Source organism: Podarcis gaigeae (genome assembly GCF_964106915.1).
Source record: "Podarcis gaigeae genome assembly, chromosome: 14".
Taxonomy (NCBI): domain Eukaryota; kingdom Metazoa; phylum Chordata; class Lepidosauria; order Squamata; family Lacertidae; genus Podarcis; species Podarcis gaigeae.
In genome coordinates, this window is record NC_139690.1 from 41,566,110 (window position 1) to 41,591,720 (window position 25,611).

The 25,611-nt window shown below is 43.7% G+C and overlaps 1 protein-coding gene across 2 annotated transcripts in view; it reads left to right on the top strand.

Annotated features, from left to right (window-relative positions):
* The window catches only part of PDGFA (platelet derived growth factor subunit A), a 64,980-nt gene extending 41,446 nt beyond the window's left edge, over positions 1-23,534 (top strand). Inside the window, exons 4-7 of one of the 2 annotated variants that reach the window (XM_083711867.1) lie at positions 1,407-1,594; positions 18,632-18,758; positions 20,823-20,899; positions 22,661-23,534. In XM_083711867.1, coding sequence (XP_083567993.1) covers positions 1,407-1,594; positions 18,632-18,758; positions 20,823-20,878 — 371 coding nt within the window. In that variant the 3' untranslated portion in view covers positions 20,879-20,899; positions 22,661-23,534. The remainder of the gene's footprint in view (positions 1-1,406; positions 1,595-18,631; positions 18,759-20,822; positions 20,900-22,660) is intronic. The other variant, XM_083711868.1, reaches the window with a different exon arrangement.
* The last annotated feature ends 2,077 nt before the right edge of the window (positions 23,535-25,611 follow it).

Consider the following 25,611-nt stretch of genomic DNA (forward strand, 5'->3'; position numbering starts at 1 on the left):
ATTTTTAAAAAATATGCCACGAGGTTGGGATGGAAGGACTGGTCCTGAAAAATTAGTCTTTTTTTAAGGGCAGAAAGAAAAATGACCTTATAAACCAGGCATAGGCAAACTTGTCCCTCCAGATGTTTTGAGACTACAATTCCCATTATCCCTGACCCCTTGTTCTGTTAGCTAGGGATGATGGGAGTTGTAGTCCCAAAACATCTGGAGGGCCGAGTTTGCCTATGCCTGTTATAAACCCAAGGAGGACACCCCCCCCCATACACTTTTTTATTCTTATTTTCTGCTCTTTTGCACAAGTCAGTCAACTTCTAGTGGGGTAGCTCATCCAGAAAATTATTTCTTTTGCTGCAGGATGCTCATGTGGAAATGTGAGTTAGGAAATGCAGTGCAGTGTCTGTGCCTTTCAGTCATTTTCAGATTAGTGCCGGCCACAGACTGGTGCAACCCTGAGATCACGTTGGGAAGAGTTAATTAAATAATGGAAAGCCTAAGGGCTAAGCTGATGCCCAACGCAGCCTTCAACTTAACAAAATGTATCATACAAACTGCGGAGCTGGGAGGACGTCGCTGCAATTTATTTTAAAATATTACATCAATCTTCACCCTAATAAACAGTGCTGTTAATAGTAATGTTCTGGCAGAAGCAAGGGTGTTAGAATTAAATGGGTACTAATTGACCTTAAACAGCGGTGTTTTATGAACGTGCATTGTTACAACCTGCTTGCTCTGAAGATACCCTCTGCCAGATCAAATATAATATCTGAACTATCAGAACAGAAGGCTGCTTTTAAAACAGAGCAGAATTGCTATCGTCTGGAGCCTGTTTTGCTATCAGGTAGACCTAGATTGCTACCCAGGACTGCCCACAGAAAGCTGCACTGCTTTTGCTCTTTATTTTTGCATTTATTGTTCCTGAGTCATTGTGGACTGTGCTGCTTGCTTATTTATTTATTTATTTATTTATGTATTTGAAATACCCCCCCTTTAAGCCAAAACGCAGAGCTTCATCACAGCTAGGCTGGTATGTTATTTCAGGTGTGATCAGAAGGCACAAATACGGTGACAATCATTTATACCTCACACAGGACAGGAAGAATAGACTCCCCTACAGTCCCATGGTGGACTTTGGAGAGATCTCCTTAGAGGATATTCTTGCATGCTATCTGTACAGTGTGCCAATATAGCCTTTTGTTCATGATGTCCTGAATGCCCTTATGGGTGAAGAATGCAAGGACATCCCAATATGCTTGCAACGGTTCTTGTTTATTATATATTGCAAGAGCAGAGAGAGGGTTTTCCCCTAGCATTGCCACACGCAGACCAGGGGTCCGGCACACAGCTAGCAGGCTTGTTTCAAAGCAGAGGCCGCCGCTTATCTGGGTACACCATTTCCCCCTTTGCAGAGGAAGCCATTCCTGCCGTCTGCAAAACGCGAACCGTTATATACGAGATACCTCGGAGTCAGATCGACCCGACGTCTGCTAACTTTCTGATATGGCCGCCGTGCGTGGAGGTGAAGCGTTGCACGGGCTGTTGCAACACCAGCAGTGTGAAATGCCAGCCGTCACGGATACACCACAGAAGCGTCAAGGTGAGGAGAAATGGAACTCAGGTGCAGCGCTTGTTTTGAGGGAAGAGGTGGTTCAGCATTTTGTTCGGATCCTGTCGTTTTCATTTTTCTCGCCTTGGCAGCCATGGGAGGTTATTCAGTTGTTTCTGTTTGGATTTTGGTCATGTATTCTGTGATTTTATCCCGTGAACCCGCCCACCCCCCGAGACCTGCCGGTATAGGGCGGTATGCAAATTGAATAATATTTTTTTTAAATCATCACTATCATCCCTCAGTGTGAATTCCTACTGGTTCTCACTTGGTTACAACTTTGCTCAGCCTTTCTTATCCTGGGTACAGTCATACCTTGGTTCTTGAATGTAATCTGTTCTGGAAGAAAACGTTGGAAAACCAAGGTGTGGCTTCCGATTGGCTGCAGGAGCTTTCTGCACCCAATTGGAAGCTGCGTTGGACGTTCAGCTTCCAAAAAACATTTGCAAACTGAAACACTCACTTCCGGGTTTGTGGTATTCAGGAGCCAAGACGTTTGAGTACCAAGGCGTTCGAGAACCAAGGTGTGACTGTACTTGCAGCTGATTTCATACTGCAAGTCTCATCACCCTTTGTTGGTATGGCCAGTAGTGGTACTAAATGACTGGATGACACCTAAATTGGGGGAAGCTGCCTTTTAGTTAAACTTTTTTTTCTGGAAGTGCACTGCAAGCAGTGCTGATGGTAAACACTTTAAAGAATAGCTAAGTGAATTAGCTGTTGTGGTGATAAATGAGGACTCTCCCACATTTCCACTAGAGATTTGCTCCGATTCAGTGTTTAAAGAGTGGGATTTCCAGGGTAAAGTGGTGGAGCAAATGGAAAACCACTTAGAAACATGCCTAGAAAGTACGGAACAAGCAGAAAACCACTCGAACCCAGGCTTCCTAGGTGGGAGACAAACAAAGTGTGGATGAGCTCTGAGTGTAGTGACTTTCGGTGTGCAGTACTTTTGTTTCTCTCTCATTATAAGCAAGAGCAAACTGGCCCATTTAGCTGTTTACAACCTAGGATGCTGCTTTATGCTGAGGGCTCATCCACATTTGAGTTGGGATAGCTCAGTCAGTAGAGCATCAGAATCTTAATCTGGATGGCCCTTGTGGTCCCTTCCAACAATTTGGTTTGTCCTGCCATTTCCCCCCAGGAAAATACACTGCTTACCGCTGAATCAGAGCAGACATCAATTGGTTTTTCTGTCTGATGGACATTGGTTCCAATTCAGTGGCCAACAGCGGGTTTTCCTAGAGAAAGCAGTGGGAGGAGAAAAAAAACACCTTTCGGACCCAGTTTTCTAGACACAGGACAAGTGTCAGTGTAAACAATCCCTTAGTCATCAGGCCATTTGTCTTTCTGGCTTAGTGGTTCTTCAGGTTTTCAGACAAGGCTCTCTCAGCTCTTCCTGAAGACATTTTGCATTCAAACATTGTGTTCTACCCGAAGTTACTACCTTTTAGAGAAACCCTGAAAATTAAAACATCCATGCTCACACTGCGAGTGTGGCCTGGAAAGCACTAAACAATCCTTCGCCTTTTTGCAGGGAAGTATGTAAAGAATGAAGTGGCACAGATTAGGGGGGTGTTTTGTTTAAAAAATAAAATATTTTTTTTGTTTTGTTTTATCCCCCACTGGGGTCAGTTATGACCCCAAATGTGTAGGAATGCTAAATAGCATTAACAAGCAAACAGGCCTGATTATGCCTTTCCCACAAACTCCCACAGCCTTGTTCTTGATTTTAAATGATAAAATGACTCAGGGGACATTTTGAATGTAAAAATCCTTGTACAGTCATGTTTCCTTAATTAAATATTATGTAGGCTAAATTGGGCTTTTATTTGTAGAAATACAGTGCTTTTGATCTGCTGGTGGGAGGGAAATGTGTTTCATATATTCTCATCTCCTGGGATTTGAGATTCCTTATGGCTTGATTCCACATTTACTCATTAGGCGAAATCCATTTTTTCTGCTTGCCACAATCTATCAAACAGACATTTTGGGAAAGGAGTGGTATTTGTTTGTTAGGTTGGGCTTGGTCCCCCTGTTAACTCTATGCTGGTTCAAATCAGCAGCACCCATTTGCCAATGCATCTGCGACGCGTGCACACACACACACACACACATACACACACACACACACACACACACACACACCTCTTCCATCTTCACAATTATATGATTCCATGAAAAGTAAAACACATAAACAACAAATTCAGGAAACTCCTCCCAAGACCTGGGCAAATAGATAAAGGCTATGAAAAGAAAGTATTCATTCAAATATATTTTGAATACCGGTGTTGTTTTGTATGAAAGAGAATAGGAAGAGGTTTGTATCAACTTTTTAATTTAATCTGCACATTTTAAGTGTCAGCACATGTATACTTAGTGCTCCTCATCGGGTCAGCAACAAGTCTAGGGTCTTTGGGTTTATGAATGAGGAAAACTGGTCATTGATGGGAGCTATTATGTATATGTTTTGTGCAGACGTATAGCTGAAGAAGTGAATAATGCGAAATAGATAAGTACCGGTAATCTGTATTATATAACAGAGAAGCAAATTTCGTACAATAGTAAGTTCCTGTGAAAGAGCTTTATCAGTGGGGAAGGAAGTTTTTTAACACGAAAAGCTCCAGTAAAAATATCAAGATAAAATTTAGCTGGAGCAAATGCTATTGTAGTAATTGATAAGATATTGCCTGCCTGGGTTGTTTTCCTTTTTTGCTGTGCAAATAGGTAGGCTTTTCAGCTGGCGCTGATAACTCCTTTATTTAAAATTGGTGCCAAGATTTCAATATGATAGAATTCACCTTTGCACAATAATGTTCCCTGTACATAGAAAGCCATTATGTCAGGAAGGAGACCAGGTTGCTGTGTTTTCTCATTAGAAGTGTGGACTGCCTTATACGGAGTCACACCACTGGCCCATCTACAGGAGCATCTAAACCTCTGGCTAGCAGCAGCAGCAGCAGCAGCTGTCCATGGTCCTGGGCACTTGCTCCCCAATATCATTTTTTTTTAGCTGGAGACATCTGTAATTGAACTTCCCTGGTTAATAGCTCATAAAATATAGCTATCTCACCTGCCCACACATACTTGGGTTTCCTTTCCTAATAGCCTGGAGATTGCTATCATCGGATTACTTTCTTTTATCTTCTACTTGCTTTATTACATTTGTATAAGTTCTTTGGGCAATTTCCATTAAAAGAAACCCCCACCCAAATACAATTTGTGATAAAACCACCAAAACAAAGCAAATCAATCTATGAAAACCATAACATTCAAATTAATATGTATTTTAATTAATTGATTGTGATTATATGTAAACTGTGTTACTTTTTCTGTTGTTAGCTGCTCTGAGACCGGCTGGGGAGGGCGGGATATAAATAAAACATTATTATTATTATTATTATTATTATTATTATTATTATTATTATTAAAATTCCAGATGAAGCAAGCAATCAGTTAAACATTAAAAAGTAACAATCCAAATTTGTTGTTGTTCATTCGTCATATAAATACTTCAGTGGTCCTCTTAGTAACCCTGTCCTAAATCTTCATTTCTTTCTGAAAGTCTAGGTGAAAAGATATGTATTTATTCACCTTTGCTGAAGAGGCCATATGCATCTCCTGCAGGACAAAATTCCATAGGCTGTGGTGGGTGGTGGGGTTGTACTCAGGATACCCTATCCTGTCCTATAACTTGTGTTGATAAGTAGCATTGGCAGTTAAATAAATGGAAGAACCTATAGAAGGGCTTCTGGAGAAGATTCAAAATACCTGGGCAGGTGTGTCTGGGAGAAAGCAACACTATTTTGCAACTAAGGTAGCACAGCGCCACATCGATCCAAATGCATCTTCCAACTCAGCAATTCTGCGATTCTCTCTCACCCACTTGTGTTAATCTTAAATTGAAAACAAACCACTTTGGGAAAGGGCGCAGTGCAGTCTTGATATTCAGATGTTGTTGCTGCACGCAGCCTTCATCAGGCTTCCTGGAACCAATTCTATTTTCAAGTGAGTCCTTAAATACATATATATAGCTCCTCAATACGCTTGGCAAACATTAATTTTAAAAGCAAAGGAGGATCAGAGACAAATCTAATTAACCTGCAGCCTCAAGAACAAACACAGCTGTTTAGCAAACATGAGCTGCCTGCTGCTGCAGTATTTATGGTGGATGGAGATTGCGTTGCTCCTTCTGATGCGGAGAGATGATTGGGGTCCTCAAAGGTAACTCTGCACTGCAGATAAGCCTGGAAGCGGTTTTGACTTGCCAGAGTTGACTGGTTAGCTCTGAGCATCATTTAACTTGGGCCTCCTTGAGGCATTTGGGGGCAGTTGCTTGGGGTGGAGAAGGCCGGAGGTTCTTGCTGAAGTTGCAGTGTGCCATGAAAATGTTTAGAGCAGGGGGCGCCAGCTAGGAGTCAGCGGGTGCCATGATGCTTGGGAAAGTTTCTTTCTTTTCTTAAAAAGTAAGTCTCTAGCTGTCCTAGAAAGAAAGTTATGGGGTGAATTGTGCCGGTGCCTTCAAAGCAATTTCTGTGAGAGTGTATTGCAGCCACCTTGTATATTTTTCCAGGTACTGAGGAATGCTCCCTGTTGCTATTAGACAGCATCCATCTCTCTCTCTCTCTCTCTCTCTCTCTCTCTCTCTCTGTGTGTGTGTGTGTGTTTGTGTGTATGTGTGTGTAAGCTAAACAAGCTGTAGCTTAGGGCCCCACTCTCTTGGGGGCTGCAAAAACATTTAAAGAAAAAAACCTGGATGTACATTTCCAAAATATAAGATAAAACCTACATACAGCAACACTATTTTGTCTTGTGTTGGCTCCTATAATGTAATTAGATCCATAAATTACAACATAGCATATATTCAACACAAAAAACAGTGACAATTTGTTGTTGACAAAGGACAGCGGGACATATAAAGGGCCCCATTACCTTCAGTAGCTTAGGGCCTCATCAAACCTAAATCCGGCCCTGGTGTGTGTGTGTGTAGTCAATAAAGTGTGGTCTCCACGATCAGGACCAGCAGGGCAAAGCTCACTTCCCATGGTCACACCCATCAATTATTTTGCAGCTAATTTTTGACTGGCACCCGCAGCACGCTCTCCAAAATTGAAATGTGCCCATTGGGCCAAAAAGGTTGGTGACCCCTGGGCTTGAGAACGGAAACGCAGGCACTTGGAACCAGATCACTTGAGTGCTATAGCCAAGAATTTCCTGGGTCCTGGGAAATCATGTGGTTCTGGGAAGCAATAGCAGCTTTGCTTCGAAGCATCTTCCCGGTTAGTCATAGGTGAGCATTTGTTACCTGACGCATGGGTCAGCATTAATACACAACTTGCTCTGGCTCATGATGGCAGAGCATGAATTTCCCCAACAGTAGAAAAAGGAGAACATGCAAAAAGCTGGTCCTAAAAGGTCTACATGTTTCCGAGCACAATTCAAAGTGCTGGTGCTGTCCTTTAAAACCCTAAACGGCTTCAGCCCTTTGTACCTGAAGGAGTGTCTGGAACCCACATCGTTCTGTCCGGACACTGATGTCCAGCTCTGGAAACACACCTTGGTAAAACCCTTTCAAAAACCATCAGCACTTACTAGACTTCCTCCAAACTCCAACCCTCCACAGACCTCAAAGGTTGGTGCAAAGGCTCGTGGGATTGCAATGGAAAAGGCTCATGGGATTGCTTGAAGCTGTTTTCACACTGTTTGAGGGCCACTTTGGGGTTTGGTTTATTTTGTGGCAGTGCGCAAGTGCGTGGTCGCCCATGACTCGAACACACCACACGGAGAGTTGCGTGTAAAATCTTTTAAAGCCCCCTTTTGTTGGTGCAGTTCTTTGGCTCTGAATCATCGCTTCTCTTGAGAAACTGGATAATTCTTATCTGCTGGTGTTAGCTGCTTAGATTAACAAGTGACATCACGTTGTGATCCATGCCCACTGTTTTTTAAATGTTGTGCTCCAGAGGTCTTGAGAAAATCCTCCCCCTTCAAAACGTTAATTAAAAACGAGGAGTCGCTTTGGAGCAGTGTGTTCTTTGTAGAGGAGGGCTGCCTGACCCACACCACACCAGTAGTCTCCAAACAAGAAAATCCATATTTATTTCCTCCTGCGTCAGATGTACTCTCTTTCTCTCTTTGATATAATTAATTGTTTCTCAAGCTCTTGGGAATTCCCATGTTGCGGAGATGAATGGCTTGAGTGTATCATAATCCAGAAGATCCTCTTTGGGGGTCACACGGAAGGTGGCGAGGGCTGGAGGACGGGATCTGTTTTGCTTATTCCCAGAACGGAGTTGAGAGGCTCCCTTGTTCTGCTTCCATGATGTCAAGCTTATGTAAAAGGCACCCTTTTGGGGTTGACACTGAAAAAGACCTCCATTTCTCACCCGTCCTTTATTGACAAGATGGTGAGATCATCGCGCCTTCCCTAATAAGCCCCCTCTGACTGCAAGTTTATCCAGTTAGTGGAGAGGTCACTGTGTAGGATGCAAGGACAGCAGAGGCCAAGAGACTGACGAGAGCATCGGGAAGTCAAATGCACTGCCTGTCTTGAGCCAGGGACATGGTGCTAGCCTCTCCTCCTTAGGCTAGTTGCTGGAGAATGCTGCCAAATGAGCAGGATCCACTGCCCTAGAAAGCTGGATTATATTGCTTCAGTATCATAATAATTCATCTCAGATGGTACAGGTCATGCAGCTGGAGCTAGTGGAGGGGGAAGAATAGTTCTTTGCATTCCTTATTTAATGCCCCATTTGTGAATGCTTTAAAATTAATTATTATTATTATTATTATTATTATTATTATTATTATTATTATTATTATCATGGTGGCTCCATGTTGATGTCACGCCATTCCGCTGGTGGTGATGTTCTGATTGGCCTTTTCTGTGTAGCAGTCAAAATCGCAGCTGTCCATTCCAGTCCTTTCCCAATGTTAGCATTATTTTTTTAAGAGCAACTGTACCCTGCTTTTCACAAGACACCCACTACCTACAGGCTTACAGTCTTCAGAACAAGAAAAAGGAAAGAATGTCACGCAAGGGAAGAGGGACAGGGAGGGAAGAGGAAGGTGAAAATCAAGCTCAGGCACTGCTTTCTAAACAGTTGCTTCTATAAAGACCAGCTGGCACACATTCAGGGGCAGATGGGGCCTGATGGAGCTGGGCTCCCAGCAAAGCTGGTAGAATGAGCCCTGCTTCTTGTCTCTCCCACTGAGGCAGTCTGATGCTCTCACAGCACAGCCGATAGAGTGAGTGGTAATAATTAAACATTTCTTTTTTAATCAACTATTCTTAAGGTTCATCATACCACATCAGGAAGCGCAATTAGCTTTAGCCAAATCGTATCTTGATTTCCTGGTTCCTTATATAGTCTGCCTGGTTGACTGCCTGTTCTGGAGTGTTACCTTTTCTGGAGTATTAATCTGGTTTCATGCCGTTGCATTTTTTAAAAAGAAATATTTTAAAGGATTTTAGCCTAATCCTAAAAAGTCAATCATGTTGATTCCCACCTTGACTTCCCATATTTCAGAATAATTCCAATGTCATGGAATTCTACTCAACATTGATCCAGAGGAGAACTCCAGTGTATAGTTAGCAGAATGAAAACTTAAACACGTTGCAGGATTCCCCCAAAATGGACCAGAGGCAATTGTGTTTCATCCAGCAGAGCCTTACTGCTACTGAAGGCAAATGGTCACAAATCCCATACAGTCAGGATTGGCACTGTCCATAAGAAATCCAGCTGCAGCAGACTTAACTTAAACTTACAATAAGTAAGTTTGAGCATGTCTCTGAACAAAAAAAGAGATTTGGTTACACACCAGCAACATTCAGTTTGCTTCCTGGACTTCTGCCACACCAAAGAATCGCCAAACTAAAACATCTAAATCATGTACTATCAATCTGCACCTTTACTCATACATTCCGGCAATCTTCCCCTTCCCTCCCATATTCGTACGGAGTCCAGTAGCCTTTAAATGTTAACTTCTACTGAATTAAGTACATGGTGTAGCCGTTGCTGTGCCTTGTGTGAAGTGCAGTAGTATTGAACCCATCTTGGCATTAGGCTGCTGGTGACTAAACAAATGAATGCCTTCCATTTTCCAAATTGCCCTTTTGTAATTTGATCTCCACATATCTTCTCTGTCCACCCGGACAGCCTTTCTCCCTTGTCATGTAGTTAAGAAGATGCTGTCTTCTGTTCGGCGTTTCTAGTAGGATGGATGAATGTTGTAAATCCACTTTGCCTTCCAAAAAGCCCCATCCATTAATTCCTTTCCCCCTGAAGCATAATCCAGCTATCGCTTCTTGAGCCACTTTGTGCAAACATTCTTGGTCTCTCAGCTGTCACTTTTCTGTCCTGCTGGCTTTTGTGTTGTCTATTTAAACCCCAACAGAATGCCAGACCTGTATCCCAGCGCTCTAGCCTGACCCTTGCGGCCCTTTGGGGATATGGACCACTTCCACCGGCCGTCATTCCATCGCACTGTTGCTAATCCACTTGAGAGCTGCGGCAAATAAATGTCCTCTGAGAAACGTGACTCCCATTCCAAAAGGCATTCCATCATGTGGGAGCTCTTCAAGAATTTTTTTTCTTTTTTCTTTTTAATGACTTGTGAAAAGTTTATGCAGAAAGTTCTCCCCGCAATTAATTTTTACATTATTAAACAAGATCTGCCAATATATAACATGGATTCTTTTTGACGGATTTGAAATATTTTTAAAAATCTATCTAGAGATAAAGAGAAAGGTTTCTGTGCAGAAAACAATAATAGGGGATCAGCAGCATTTGAAATTTGCCAGGTGCATTTTGAACCTGGCTATTGGTCGCGGGTGGCGCTGTGGGTTAAACCACAGAGCCTAGGGCTTGCTGATCAGAAGGTTGGCGGTTCGAATCCCCACAACGGGGTGAGCTCCCATTGCTCGGTCCCTGCTCCTGCCAACCTAGCAGTTCAAAAGCACGTCAAAGTGCAAGTAGATAAATAGGTACCCCTCCGGCGGGAAGGTAAACGGTGTTTTCGTGTGCTGCTCTGGTTTGCCAGAAGGTAAACGGTGTTTCACCAGAAGCAGCTTAGTCATTCTGGCCACATGACCCGGAAGCTGTACGCCGGCTCCCTCAGCCAGTAAAGCGAGATGAGCGCCGCAACCCCAGAGGTGGTCACGACTGGACCTAATGGTCACGGGTCCCTTTACCTTTTATTGGTCGCTTGTGACCAAAGAAATATGCCCAGGTGCCAGGATGGCATCTGATGTCTCCACCATCTGGATGTGTGTGCCTGGGGATCCGTGGATCTTGACTGTTTTTATGCATTAGCAATGAACCCTGTAGAAATGTATCCATGATTTTTTTTAATCTCCGCAACCAGAACGAATTTCAGGAACCAAAAAGTCATATTGAAAAACACAACTTTCAAGCTGCTTGGCCCCCAAATGGCTACTGGGTGTTTTGTTTTGGCAACTGTAACGCCAGTTGAAGGAGCCATTTGGCCACCTAGCTTATATATCTGACTTATATATACTTATATATACACCTACATATCGCCTCATAAACATCTCAGCAAACCCAGTTTCGGATTTCCTACAAATCAGCACGCTCTCCAGACCTTATTTAGCCAAGCCCAATGCTACAAACAGCACACAGAGAAATCAAAGAGGCTGGTTTGATGGGCAATGCAAGGATGCAGAGAGAGATCTGCTAAGGGCTATTAGAATCTATTGGGGAAAACCTTCTGAAATCAACAAGGAAAACATGAGAAGGAGCAGAGCAGCATACAAGAAAATTCTTGAGAACAAAAAGACAAGCTTTGTGAGAAGCCAATGGCAAGAACTAGGATGCGCAGTGGCCGAGCAAAGATAGGACAAGTTATGGCTTTTGGTGTCTTGAAGCATGAAAAAACTGAGATCAACACTAGATGCCACCATATTGGCACAAGGTTGGGTGGTTTACTATGCTGATTTTTTTGGAGGACAGGGCAATCATTCGATGCTGAGGTGACCATTGATCAGCCACCTGAAGTGGAATACCTGAAAGCCGAGCATGTCTGTGTAGCTCAATGTCAGAGTATTTGCTTTGCATGCAGAAGTCCCCCGGGTTCAACCCCTGTCATCTCCAGGTGGGGCTGGGAGAGATACTGTGCATGAAATCCTGGAAAGCTGCTGCCAGCCAGTGTAGACAGTACTGAGCTAGGTGGAACAATGGACTGACTACATGTAAGACATGGGGACGCGGGTGGCGCAGTGGGTTAAACCACAGAGCCTAGGACTTGCCAATCAGAAGGCCGGCGGTTCGAATCCCCGCAGTGGGGTGAGCTCCCGTTGTTTGGTCCCAGCTCCTGCCAACCTAGCAGTTCGAAAGCACGTCAAAGTGCAAGTAGATAAATAGGCACCGCTCCGGTGGGAAGGTAAACGGTGTTTCACCAGAAGCAGCTTAGTCATGCTGGTCACATGACCCGGAAGCTGTACCCCGGCTCCCTAAGCCAATAAAGTGAGATGAGCGCCGCAACCCCAGAGTTGGCCGCAACTGGACCTAATGGTCAGGGGTCCTTAACCTTACATGTAAGACAGCTGTGTTCCTATGCCCCTTGTTTGTTTGCTTTTAAAATAATTTTTATTAAAGGTTTTCTTAGTTTACAAAAGCACATGCATTGCCTCTTTTTTCAGGTTGTGTTTTCTACAGATCAGTTACATTTGTTGTGAGACATTACTTGGGTCAAACATTTATAGAGTTGACTGTACCTGCTAATTGACTCAGTACTATCATTACGGAATCCCCAAACACTTTGTTATCATACGTGTATAGTATGCTTAGCTTGAGGAGTATGTGTGCTCTTGGTTTATACTTTATCTGCGCTGGGGAATTTTTTTTTTTTTTATTACAGTTTATTTCTGACACATGTAATTTTCCCCATTGCTGATTCATTCCAATGTCTGAAATAAGAGCAGCCAATATGAAAGTTGTTCCATTATTGCTGGCGTTCTTGTCTGTATCTTTGATTACAAAGGTCTTAATCTGTGTTTTGTTGTTGTGAATGCGACCGGCTTAGTCATCTTTTGATGCTGGGTGACTCAGATTTGCCATACGTTTTCCTTCAAACTTTGCACTTGGTTAGAATTTAGACCATGCCAGAGGAGGCTCGGAGCGTATTGCTTCAACCCATGGGTGACCTTTCGAGCAAAGCATTCTTACGAGTCGTAGCCTGCTGTAAATCTATCTTGGAAAACAGTCAGCCTTGGAAAATGTTGCAAATGCGAACGTTTCAGACATGACGTCTGTGGACAAAAAACCGGTGGCCAGTGCTAACCCTAGAAAGATCTCTTCACCTCCCAAAGCATCTGCGATAACTTCTAATTATTTATCTGTGATAAATTGTGTCATCTCACTGTATACAAGTTGTACAAGTGACAATAAAGTATTTCAACTTGCTTGAACCTCTAAGAAATAAATTTAGGGAGCTCCCCCCCCCCCCGTCCTTCAGATGCCTTGACATGGTAACTCTTACATACTAATGAAAAAAAGTATTTTGGGTACTATGAATTAATTCCATAGAGATTTTGGATTAGTGGAAATATCATGCTTTGGTACAGGAAGTAGAAGGGCTCAGCAGGGCTCATGCCTTGCATGTAGAACAGGGATATGGGATTTATGGCTTTCCAGATGCTGTTGGGCTTCAACACCAATTAGACTCAGCCACCATTACCAATAGTTGGAGAACACCAAAGGATTTCTGGTAGCCAGGCTGGAAAAGACTTCACCTGAGATCTTGGACATCTGGTGCGAGGCAATGCAGACAATACCGAGGGGTGGTGGCTAGATAGAAAACTGGGCTATAGGAAGCTGGACTCATCATGTGCTCTCAAAGCAATAATGCAATGTGCTTCTCAACTCGGATGAATAGCATGTTTCAGCTGTTGAGCATGTGTGCAGCTGTATAATTCATCAGACCCTGCTCCCCTGGGTGCTCTGACAACTCTCTTCTTACAGGACAGTCCTGTTTTTTGTTCCTTGGAAGAGTTTTTTGCCGTGTCAGTGCAAAAAATATAAACAGAAAATCTAGACTATGCAGGACATAAATCACTTCCACAACCTGCTTATTTACCTGTTGCTCGCTTTAAAATATGGAACAAATGAACTTCAAAAAGCTGCTGATTGTAAGGTTGCACAGTCAATCCGTGTTACCGAAGTCTCTTGAGAGCCAAAGGACTAGATTTGGGTTGACATTGTCCTCAGTCCCCGGGGCAGAATGAGAGTGCCTGAAAGACCTACGAATTGTCTTGTGACTTTGTCTGATTGCAAATCTTGATGGCTACGATGGATGGCAGTGTGCCTCTGAGTAGCAGTCTCTGGGGAACAACAACAGAGGAGTCCTGCCCTTGGGCTTCCCAGAGGTATCTGATTATCCACTGTGGGAAACAGGATGTTGGACTAGATAAACCTTTGGTCTGATCTAGCAGGACTCTTGGTCTTATTTTTAGTGCCTTGTAGTCCACAGATGCCAGGAATTAGCTTGATAGGCTCATAACTCACCCTGGGACTTTGTTGTCTTTCATTCTCCACATACACCCCTTCTCCAAGTTCAGTTGGAAATGGACTTCCTGGATATGCCAGATTGGTTGATCTGTGAGTCTTGTCTTTTGGGTAGGAGGTTTGGACGAGGTGGCCTTTAAGATCCTTCCAGCTCTTGTGGGGAAGCCCTGTTAACATGACGGGCTGTATTTTTGTCCTTTCATAAAATGTTCTTTGCTGGTTTCTCTTCGCCCCACTTCTTTGGGTGCTGCTGGATACTCTTGAGGCCACAGTGAGGCTTTGCAGGCAAAAGCAATGCCTCTCTGTGCCATTGGCTTGCCTGCTCTGATGTCACAGCAAGCCTAGGATTAGATAGTTCAGTGCTGGTGCCAGTGTGGTGTAGTGGTTAGGAGTGGTAGATTAGTAATCTGGTGAACCGGGTTCGTGTCTCCGCTCCTCCACATGCAGCTGCTGGGTGACCTTGGGCCAGTCACACTTCTCTGAAGTCTCTCAGCCCCACTCACCGCACAGTGTTTGTTGTGGGGGAGGAAGGGAAAGGAGAGTGTTAGCCGCTTTGAGACTCCTTCAGGTAGTGATAAAGCGGGATATCAAATCCAAACTATTCTTCTTCTTCTTCTGCTAAGTGGAGAGAATTTGAATCCAGAGGCGTAGAGGCAACATTTTTTAAATTAACCCCCTCTCTGCCAGTTATCGGAGGGTAGCAGGACTACAGGGAGACACACACTGGCTTCTGCCATCAGCCAGGGTGCCAAGACTGCACCCCAGAGCAAAATATCATGGGAAAGGGGAGACCAACTTGGCCATGAAGGAGCAGCTGTGCTAATGTTGGCTCTCCTCTCCCCCTACCCTCATTCCTTTTTTCATTGCCTCTGTTTAGTGATCCTGTGGGCTGTCTTGTCTTTTAATACCACAGTACTTAAAAAATAAAAATAAATCAGGTGCTTTATCAGTGTTAAATATTAATAGTTGTGGTAGTAGCTGCAGTCGATGATGACAATGTAATAATAATAGCTGCCCGAGACAGAGATCTTTCAAACCGAAACAGGGGTTTGGGAGACTTTAGTTGACGTTTTGCCGCTTTGTAATATGGGCTGGCAGAAATGATCAAAGGGGGTTTGCATACCAGCAGGGCTTTTGTTGGCAAAGGAAGAGGAACAAGCCAGAGGGGAAGGGCTCTCGAGCTCTAATAGCAAGAGGAGGAGCCCTTGCCTGCGTGAGAGCAATAGACTCCGGCTTCCCTCCTGCCAAGGGAGTAGGTGAAATTCTTCTCGAAAAGAAAGGCAGCATCTTTCATCAGCCGGAAGTTATCCAAGATAGTTGGACAAGCATTTATAATATGAGTGGCTCCTGGCCAAATACTACTCAGACCTGGGTTCCCAGCATAGCATGACTTCCCTTGTGGGCTTGCTTGTTTTAAAATGTCCTTTTGCATCTGGGGTATTTTGGCAGGCGCGCCTGTTTGAGTGTGTTTTATACTTTTTTTTTGGAAACAAACGAAGAAGGCACCACCGGTTCTTATAACGGAAGGTCCCGAAATGTAGACTCGCTTGAAACTTGGTAGATGGGAAGCCAACAATATTTTATTCTTACCTCTTGGAAAGACAGCAGAAATCTAAACCACTGAGGCCCAGAGAATAAGACCTTTAGCAATTCTTTCTTTCTTTTTACCTTAAGCAATAAAATAGGAATGTAAATACCGTTGGGTGTTTACGATCTGATTACTGTGAATGAGACTATTGCCATGGTTTCATCTGAACTGTTCAATGCTCTGAGACCCTTCAGGATGAAAGATGGTCTAAACGTGCAAAATAAATCAATGAATGAATACACTAAAGTGTGGGATGTTGGGGAGGGGACACCCACTCCTTAAATATTATTCAATATTTGTGGATGTTTCCTGACTGCGGAGCCATTTTCTTCTTCTTTTTTAAAATAGTATTTATTGAAGTTTTAAGGTTACAAAAAGAAAATAGAAGAAACACCAAATTAAACAAAAGCAAAACAACACATCACAATAAAAAAACAGAAAAATGGAAACAATTAAAAAAAACCAAATCGAACCTTTCCATAACTTGTCTTTCATTTGCTTGTTTCCCTGACCTCCTCACACCTCCCTTTTTGTATTCTAAGTCAATTATCCATTTCAGCAAATCCTTTCCCTCTCTTCAAATTTTTATCGTGCGGAGCCATCTTGAGGCCTTTTGCTGCCTGAGAGAAAGGCCCCATCTGCACTATGCATTAAAAGCACTGTGGTGCCACTTTAAAGAGCAATGGCTTCCCCAAAGAATCCTGGGAAATGGAGTTTAAGGATGCTGAGAGTTGCTAGGATACCGCTATTCCCCTCAAAAATTTCAGAGCTGTGTAACAATCAACTCCTCTTCCCATGGAATTCTGGGAACTGTACCTCTGTGAGGGAAACAGGGGGTCTCTTAGCAACTCTCAGCACCCTTAACAAACTCCATTTCCCAAGATTCTTCGTGGGAAGCCGTGTCTGCTAAAAGTGGTATCATAGTTATTTGATAGTGCAGATGGGGCCAGAGATGGGCACCCCCAATTCCATGTACAGTGGTACCTTGGTTCTCAAACTTAATCCATTCCAGAAGTCCGTTCCAAAACCAAGGCGCACTTTCCCATAGAAAGTAATGCAAATGGATTAATCTGGTGCAGACTTTTAAAAAACAAACCCTAAAACAGCAATTTAACATGAATTTTACCACCTAACGAGACTATTGATCAATAAAATGAAAGCAATAAACAATGTACTGCAGTCACACCATCATTCAATCAACCAGTAGCTGAACTGGGTTCCACACAGTCACAAAAACAAAAAGAGTCGCAAAAACATAAACACAAAATAGCAAAACCAGACCTCAGCATAACACTCATAACAGAAGTGTGGCACTCAAATCAGAAGCGTAACACTCAAAACGGAGCACGTTCGGCTTCCGAAAAGGGTTTGCAAACTGGAACACTTACTTCTGGGTTTGCAGTGTTTGGGTTCCAAGTTGTTTGAGTACCAAGGTGCTGGAGAACCAAGGTATCACTGTACAGAAGTTAACTGGCCTGGAAGTCAAACCTTACTTTATGCCTGGCTACAGGGCAGGAGCCTCCACTGTACCTGAGGACACTAAACTAGGGCACAGGGTGCAGGATAGGTCCCACATGGCACAAAACGCAGCATCCCAACCCATCACCTCTCTTTGCTGCCCCAAATGCTGTAGCCACCCCCCCCCCCCATCTTCCTGATGATGATGCTAGGCCTGTTTGAATGGACAGTTTACCTGTAGGAATGGCACAGGCAGACAGATTTAGATTTGAAGAACAGCAGGTTTTAGGAGACAAAGGTCAGAAGGTTTCCAGCTGGAGTTGCTGGCCAGAGGTGCCCAGTAATCTCTTGGGGCCCTTACGCTCCTTGCAGTAGGAAAGTCTGTCTGTCTGTCCTCATGCTTGGCTTGTATATATTTATAAAGAAAACAGCTATTACAAAGACTCCGTAAGCTTTTGACCCCTTTTCAAAGGAAGCAAAACCCATTCAGCAGCGCTACACCTCAAACTTCTCCCCGCTTGGAAGTAACAATGCTTTTCTGCTGCAGAACGGGATGCACAAAAACACCCACAAACCTCAGTCCAGCTGCGTACACACCCTGTCAGAAAATCGGCCGCAGTGCCAATTTGGCAGGGAGAGCCGAGTGACGATGAGGCCCAAATCCGGTTCCTGAACAGCTCCCCTGTACCGTTGCCAATTTTATTTATTAAATTTACATCCGGCCTGCCTTCTATAATTTGAGCCCAAGGCAGTATTTGTAGGGTTCCCAGGTGGTCGCTTTAGCAGGCAACGACAGCATCCGGATTTCCTTCGCTTCAGGAAGGTTGCTGCGCCATGTGCCTTGAAGCCAGGTGTGGGCAGATGTCAGACTTGCAAGATCTTCATGGGTTTGCGCTAGAACACCCAAGGCTCACCAGCAGGAGCCAGCGGCAAAACAGTGGTTCAAGGAGCCAGATCCAACATGCTGGCTTATGGGGCAGAGCCAGTTGCCTCTCCCAATCCTGGGTGTCATGCACAGAACTTGCTTGGCAGTGCAAATCTACATCTGAGATGCTGCAGAACAGAGATTCTAACAGCCCAATATTTTTCTTGGGGTGTGTGTGGAGAGGTCTTTTTGTTGCCGATAATTGTTTCAAAATTAGCAGCCAGAAATCCTTGGTGGTCTTCTGCAAATCCTCTAGCAAACCAATATACCCTGATTCGCATTTGGCTCATACCCTGGAAGCTCTGCAGTAGCTCTCAACTCAAGCAGAGGAGTCACTGCCGGTGAAGTTTGTGCTATTCCTCATCCAGCTAAAAGGATGCCTGTCTAGGACACTTGCTTCTTTGTGTGTGTACATGCAAATGACCCCCTCTCCTAGCAGGATTGGGATGGTCTTGCGTAACTGGACACTTGAAACTTTGTTCTTTGCTGACCTAATGCATTAACAAGCCTTTAACGCCCGTATGTTTCTAATGCAGGTGGCAAAAGTGGAATATGTTAGAAAAAAGCCAAAATTAAAAGAAGTCCTGGTGAAGCTAGAAGAGCATATGGAATGCACCTGTACGTCGTCAAATTCTAATTCAGATTTTCGAGAAGAAGAAACGGGTATGTTGACATTGGGGTGGGGATGGGCTTTAATTTAAGCTGGAACGTCTGGGTACAATGTGGCTCTTGAAGTTCTCTGGGGAGCGGGGAGGTGTCTCAAGCACTTAAAACCTGGAGAGGAGAACAGGTGGTGGCGAGAAGTTCCAATCACAGCATTTGGAACTGTGCTTTACTCGTTTACTTGAATATTCTTATACCACTCCTTTCTGATAAAACGTTCAAGGCGACTTGCAGCGCAGTATTGGAAAGCAGTACAATAAAACACAAATTTGGCGATGAAAAGCAGCAATAGGTGGCAGATTTTGGGTTGTGGCCAATTAAATCTTTGCTTAGAGTAGACCCACTGAAATAAGTGGATTTAAATTCATCTCGATTGGCCGCTGTGTGTGTGTGTTACTTAGCTGGCTACAATGCCGTAACTTAAAACCGAGGATTCACATGCTAGGAGAGCTAAAATTATCATCTGGGCAGACCAAATGCCTAAGCTCTTCGTAAAGTGATGAAAGGCCTTCAGAGAGGGAGTGTGGTGAGTTTCCTTAGTTAACTTTGAAGTCCTCCCTTTCCTCTAGGCAACTCAGCCAGGTGTAGTGGCCAGGAATCCATGCCTTGTGCTGGCTTTATATCAGGAGGGTGCAGTCAGTCAGATTTGCATTGTTTATAGCTAATGGCCGCTACAATATAATTCACAAAACACCCAGAGGAAGGGAACACGCAAATGTTCAGAAATGTGGGTTGTTGGGGTTTTTTTGTTTTTGCTTTTTTACCTTGTCGAGATCCTCTTATCAATTAAACAAATTAAAAATCCCCTTGGCAGCCAGTGTGATTTCTCACTGCCAGCCCATGCAAAGCTACCCTATTACAGGTAACAAACTTGTTGACATCGGCCAACGACCATCTAATTTTTAAATAGCTCCCTTGTAGAATTTTTAATATTTATTTTTTAAGGGAAGGGATCGATCACTAGGCGAGTTGTATAAAGGGCAAAGCAGAGTACTGTCATACCTCGGAAGTCGTACACCTTGAGAGATAAATGTTTTGGCTACCAAATGCCACAAACCCGGATTCCGGTTTGTGAATGTTCTTTGGAACCCGAACGTCCGGCAGGGCTTCTGATTGGCTGCAGGAGACACACCTTGGTTTCCGAACATTTTGGAAGTCGAATGGACTTCCGGAACGGAGTCCGTTCGACTTCTGAGGTATGACTATATAGCATAAGCAGAGGTGAAAGGGCAGCAGACAGATTACGAAAGAAATCTCTAAAAATCAAGTACTGTTTTAGATTTGGCTCACACTTGTTGCTGCTGTTTTGCTGGCAAATTTGAGTAATGGTAAGGATTAATGGGAAAGGGCCTTTTGTTCAGTCATGGAGTCTTTTCATTCCATTCCCGGCATCTCCAGGCAGTTTTGAGAATCGCCCCCTGCCAGATAACATGAAGAGCACCTACCTGCCAATGTAGACAACTATTGAACTAAACAGACCCAGTGGCCTGACTCATACAATTTAAGACAGCTTCCAGTGTTCCTTTGGCTGTTCAGTTATCATTCTGAACACTCTTAGAGAGGAGGGAATGGGGCTGTGGTACTTGCCCTACTCTCAGGTGCAACATATGCATAGAGCTTGAAAGAACCTGTACCCCAAGATACCCAGTTGCGGGTACAGAGCCTGTACCCCAGGGTTAACCAATGCTGTGTTCAGTTATGGTGCCTTTCCCCCCCCACCAGACATGCTGATTGGGGCTTATGGAGTTGGGAGTGTACAGGTTCGTACATAAATGGTATGGGGGCAAGAGATACGAGTGGTCTTGATCCCACTCTTCTTTTTACATCAGTTTCATGTGATATCTGAATGGTCCTGTCCCAAATGCTATGCATTTTCTGCACCCGGCAGGTAATACCTTGGAGAGGTAAAACTAAACACCTTAACCAGGTGGAACAAATTACTGTTCTTTTATTTTTTTTGGAGAAGGAATACTGGAAACGGTTGAATTTTTTAAAATCAATAAATGCATTTCCTTTGGGTGTTTGCTTCTTCTTTTTACGCCATCCCTGCCCTTGTGTCAACAGGAAGGCCTGGGGGGAAAGGTAAAAAACGGAAAAGAAAAAAGTTAAAACCCTCATAAAAAAATACTGCCGCTGACCAGGTAGGACCTGTCTGCTGAAACTACCCTTAATACCACAAGCAACTGAAAATATAATCAGCTATTCTCACTCTCCCACCTAATCACTGTTGAAAAATCTTTACACATGGAGCAGCCAAGAAATCAGAAATGATTGGCTCAGATAATTCTTTTCACGAGTTTCTTTCCCCTTGACAGCTATGCTTGTTGCTGCAAGCACCTCACATCCTTTCTTTCCTTTCCTTTCCATAATTTAATTTTGGAGGGATTAATATTAAACTCTTGCAATCTGCAGCTCCCTGCTATTTTTGAATTGCCGTTGATTTCCAAGGGTGGTTCAGGTGTTCTGTGATAATACTGAAATGCTATTGAACAAGGATCCTTATTTGCTTGATATTTGTTGCATTTATATAACACCCTTCTCTCCAAGGAGCTCGAGGGGGTGGGGACACAGTTCTCCCTCTCCTCACTTAAACCCCACAACAATCCTGTGAGGTAGGTTAGGCTGAGAGGCAACAAATGGCCCAAGGTCACCCTTCGTGGCCAAGAGGGGATTTGAACCCTGGTCTCCCAGGTTTAAGCCTGGCACTCTAATCACTACACCACACTGGCCCTCAAACATTCAGGCCCTCAAACACACACCATCAATAAAATACGGCCTGCCACTTCAATTCCTATTTCCAACAGGCTTGCACCAGATTTGAACGTGGCCCTAGTCTTCAGGGATATATTAGGAACCAAGGGTGTAGAGTTTTCTGTAAGAAGATCTACATCACCAGGCATGCCCCATACAAGGAATCTCCCTTAGCGTAGTCGAGATGAAGGCAAAAGTTCCTGGGTGTTGCACTGAAAAAGCTGAATTATTTCATGCACTGCGCAAATGATATGTGTAAAGGAACCAAATGTATTCTATGTCAACTGGATAGTCTTTATGAACTACTGGGGGGGGGGGATTGCTAAGGATAGTACTCTGGTCTGCTGCAAATCCTGTCTTCCAGGTGAGCCCAGAACTTGTGGGAACTGTATTATATAAGCAAAGGTTTGGGCAGGTTAAATCTAAGCATGCAACACAGTCAAAAGAGAACAACAGCGAGTAGTTTCTTGGCTGGATTTAGGAACCCTGCACATTTTGTGTTTCTATCCTGTATTTTTATGTTGTGAATAGCCCTGAGATCCTCAGATGAAGGGCAGTATATAAACTTGATGATGATGATGATCATCATCATCATCATCATGCAGAAGGGGCATGGGCACCACTTTTCTGTGACCATTGGACAGCTCAGTTGGTTAGAGTGTGGTGCTGATAGTGTCAAGGTTACGGGACTCTGTGATTCTACATAAATATGATTCATCTCATGGCACTGCCAAGATGTTGAAAGGTTCAGCTCCATTTCTGATGGAGCCAATCCCATGGGTCCTTCCCATATCCATTCAGGGAATGGAGTGTGGAAAACTCCTGTGGTGCTAGCATTTTAATGCCTAATTTTTTTAGAAGCAAGGGTGGTAAGTCGCCTCCTCCTGCCCCTTGCTCCCCCCATTTTGCCTCCATCTCGCACCATCCCTGACCGTTGGCCATTCTGGCTTGCGATTGGAGGCTGACCATCTCCGTAAGGCCGCAAGTTAGCCACTCCCAATACCCCTGTTATGTCATATAAAGGCCACGTAAGTAACGTTTTAGTCAGGAATGAGGAGGGGGTCCCCCCCCCCAAATGATCTTAAGAAGGAAGTTCAATCTTCTAACCGTACAATTGCCCTTGTGCTCCCCATCCCTTTTCTCTTTTGCAGATGTAAGGTGAAAATAAGCTAGAAAACATTTCTCTCTGGGACATGGATGTACATTGTTTGTTACATTCCTGAACCTACTGTGTATGGTGCTTTAATGACTGTATACTTAATTCATTCTCCTACGTTGGGGGGGGAAATTGTCTTAAAGAGAGAGAGAGAGAGAGAGAGAGAGAGACTTCACAAGAAGAAAGAGACAATGTACATTTGTTTAATACGACATCAAAGCAAGTATTGTAGCACTCTATGAAACAATACGAAGTTTCCCTGTCCAAAACAACAACAACAACAACCCAAGAAGACAAAATGGCATTGGTAGAGGAATACCAAAAGTACCCTGGCAACACAACAAAAGACAATGCTAAATTAAGTGAAGAACACATTTCCTCTGAGAAGAGCCGTCAATGGTGCTTTCTTTTCTGTTTGTTTCTGTCAAGAAATGTGCCTGCATTCTTGATGAAGATGGATGGACACTGATGGAGTTTAGGCACACATACAAAAAAAAGAAGAGAAAAAAAAAGAGCAGGAATGTATCAAATGCCACAGCAGACACTTAATAGAAGCAGTGCGATTTTGCTTGACGGTATTTTAACGTCTATACAAAAAAAAAAAAAAAATCCTTCTGGGGCGCCTTAAGTGGATGTTTTGGTTTATTTTGTTTTTTTTGTTTTTTACACCATAAAGTTATTATTAAGCTTTCTTTTTACTCTTTGCCTAGCTTTTTATTATCCTTTTTTGGACTACATTTACCAATAACCCATATAGAAGACTGCTGTAGCGATGGCGAAACGGGACACACAGACAAGTATGAAATTTCTCCTAGTGGGATGCAAACTAATGAGATGTATTAAAATAAAAATGGTATACCTATGCATAATTTTCTAAATGTTTCTTGGTTTATGTCCCGTTTCCTCTCTCCTCCCCGCCCCCACCCCCCAACCTCCTCCATTCCCGCACACGTTATTTAAAACAGTGGCTTTTCAAAAGTGTTGCCAGGGTTTGTTTGCTTTTTGTCAGCGAAAAGGATTGTAATGATGGAAGGTTTGGCCCTGCTGATCTTCCTCTGCCATGTACAGCCACAGAGCAGAGATCAATCAGGTGGAGGTGGTTTGGATTCTTGGATGCATTTTCGTTAACATGAGGCAACGGCAAGGCCCAATAGTATTGGCCCTTGTGTGTGTCGAAGGATGCCCGAGAATATACAGTCATACCTCAGGTTACAGATGCTTCGGGTTATGCGATTTCAGGTTGGGCACAGCGCCCAACCCGGAAGTACCAGAACGGGTTACTTCCGGGTTTCGGCGCATGCTCAGAAGCACCAAATCGTGACCCACACGTGTGTAGATGTGGCGCTGCAGGATGCGGGCACTGCGGGTTGCGGACGTGCTTCCCACATGGATCACGTTTGCAACCCAAGCGTCCGCTGTACCCAGAATCCTCAGCAACATGCAAGAATTTTGTGGCTGATGCCCAGAGTTCCCTCAGCAAGACAGGTCAACAGACCTTCCTGAGGGGAAGAAGTTTGAAAGTCACTGTTTTGTTTTTTTGTTTTTTAGAGACAAAAAACCCAGCGCCACAACTCCCTGATGTGCATAAGCAACCTTTGGCTATATGCGAGCAGTTTGTTTGTTTGTGTGTGTGTGTGTGTTTGGTGTGGGGGGAAGACACCAGTTGCTGATCAGTGATGTTGTAGCAATTGCCATGCCTCTCCGTAGACAAATCCCTTTTACTATTTCACATGTTTAATCTATGTGAGATGTACAAACTCTTCTTGTTATCCGTATTGTATGATGTCACTGTGGCACGGGGGTGACCCTGCCGAAAAGCCTAAATTTCTTTATTTTTGGTATTAAAAAAAAGTTATGCTTTAAGTGTATTCAACAAAATAAGTGGTTTATTTTGTAAAGGTGAAGTTTGTATTTTTTAAAATCTAAAATTAATGGATTTATATACCCAAGAAAGCCTGCTATGTTTTCTTGAAGAAGGAAAAAAGAGCACAAGGGCGGGGGTCAGGGAATGCATATTATGGGTGTGTTTTTCTAGCCGCCATTAATAGTCCATATAATTTTAAATACTCTTTTCATTGTAGCAGGGTAAATGAAAAGACTTAGGCCTCGCCCCTTGCAGCATCCACCCCCAACCTGGGATCTCCTCTGGACCTTGTGGGACTTCAACTCCCATCAGCCACAACCAGCATTGCCTATAGTCAAGGATGATGGGAGTTGTAGTCCAACAACATCTGGAGGGCACCAGACTCTGGGTAGTGGTGCTGTCCTGTATGCTCAAAGGACAACATTTTATGTTCCAACCTTCTTTAAATAATTCCATAGCCACAGTGCAATTCCTGAGGGCACTTCAAGCTTGTAAAATCTAACTTATCTCCCCGCTCTGAACCCCAAAGTCCACCAAGTGAAAAACTGTGTTTTAGAAGAGTGAGCATACACTTACAATCAAGGCGTGGTTAAGTGTACACCCAGGATTTTGCTTTTGGTACCAGATCCGAGCTTTTAGTCTAAGAATAAAAAAACCAATTCCTGGTCTCCCCCTGCTCCCCCATGAGGTTTCTTCTTTTCATCATCCTGCTTCTGGAAAAAACAACAACAACTCAGGGTCAGAAATCTACTCCAAATCCCCCAGAGATCCACCGGTAATCTGATCTACTCTCTACCCACCCTTGCCGTAGGACACAGGCAGTAACTGCTGCCATTCTAGGGCTTATGCCCATGTACGCATTTCTGTGAAATGCACAGAGTTCTTTCCTGCCTTGATGGGAACAGGATTGGCCCATTTCTAAGTACTTCCAGAACTGGACCACCTTCAATGTTGCCTCAGACCACCTGATTTGACCCTTTGATCATATAGGACTATGCAAGCTGTTTTATGGTAGCCCAGTTGGCCAACTTGCCTTACTAAGTTCCCTTTCATGCCTTAGCTTATGGTACAGCACCTTCTCT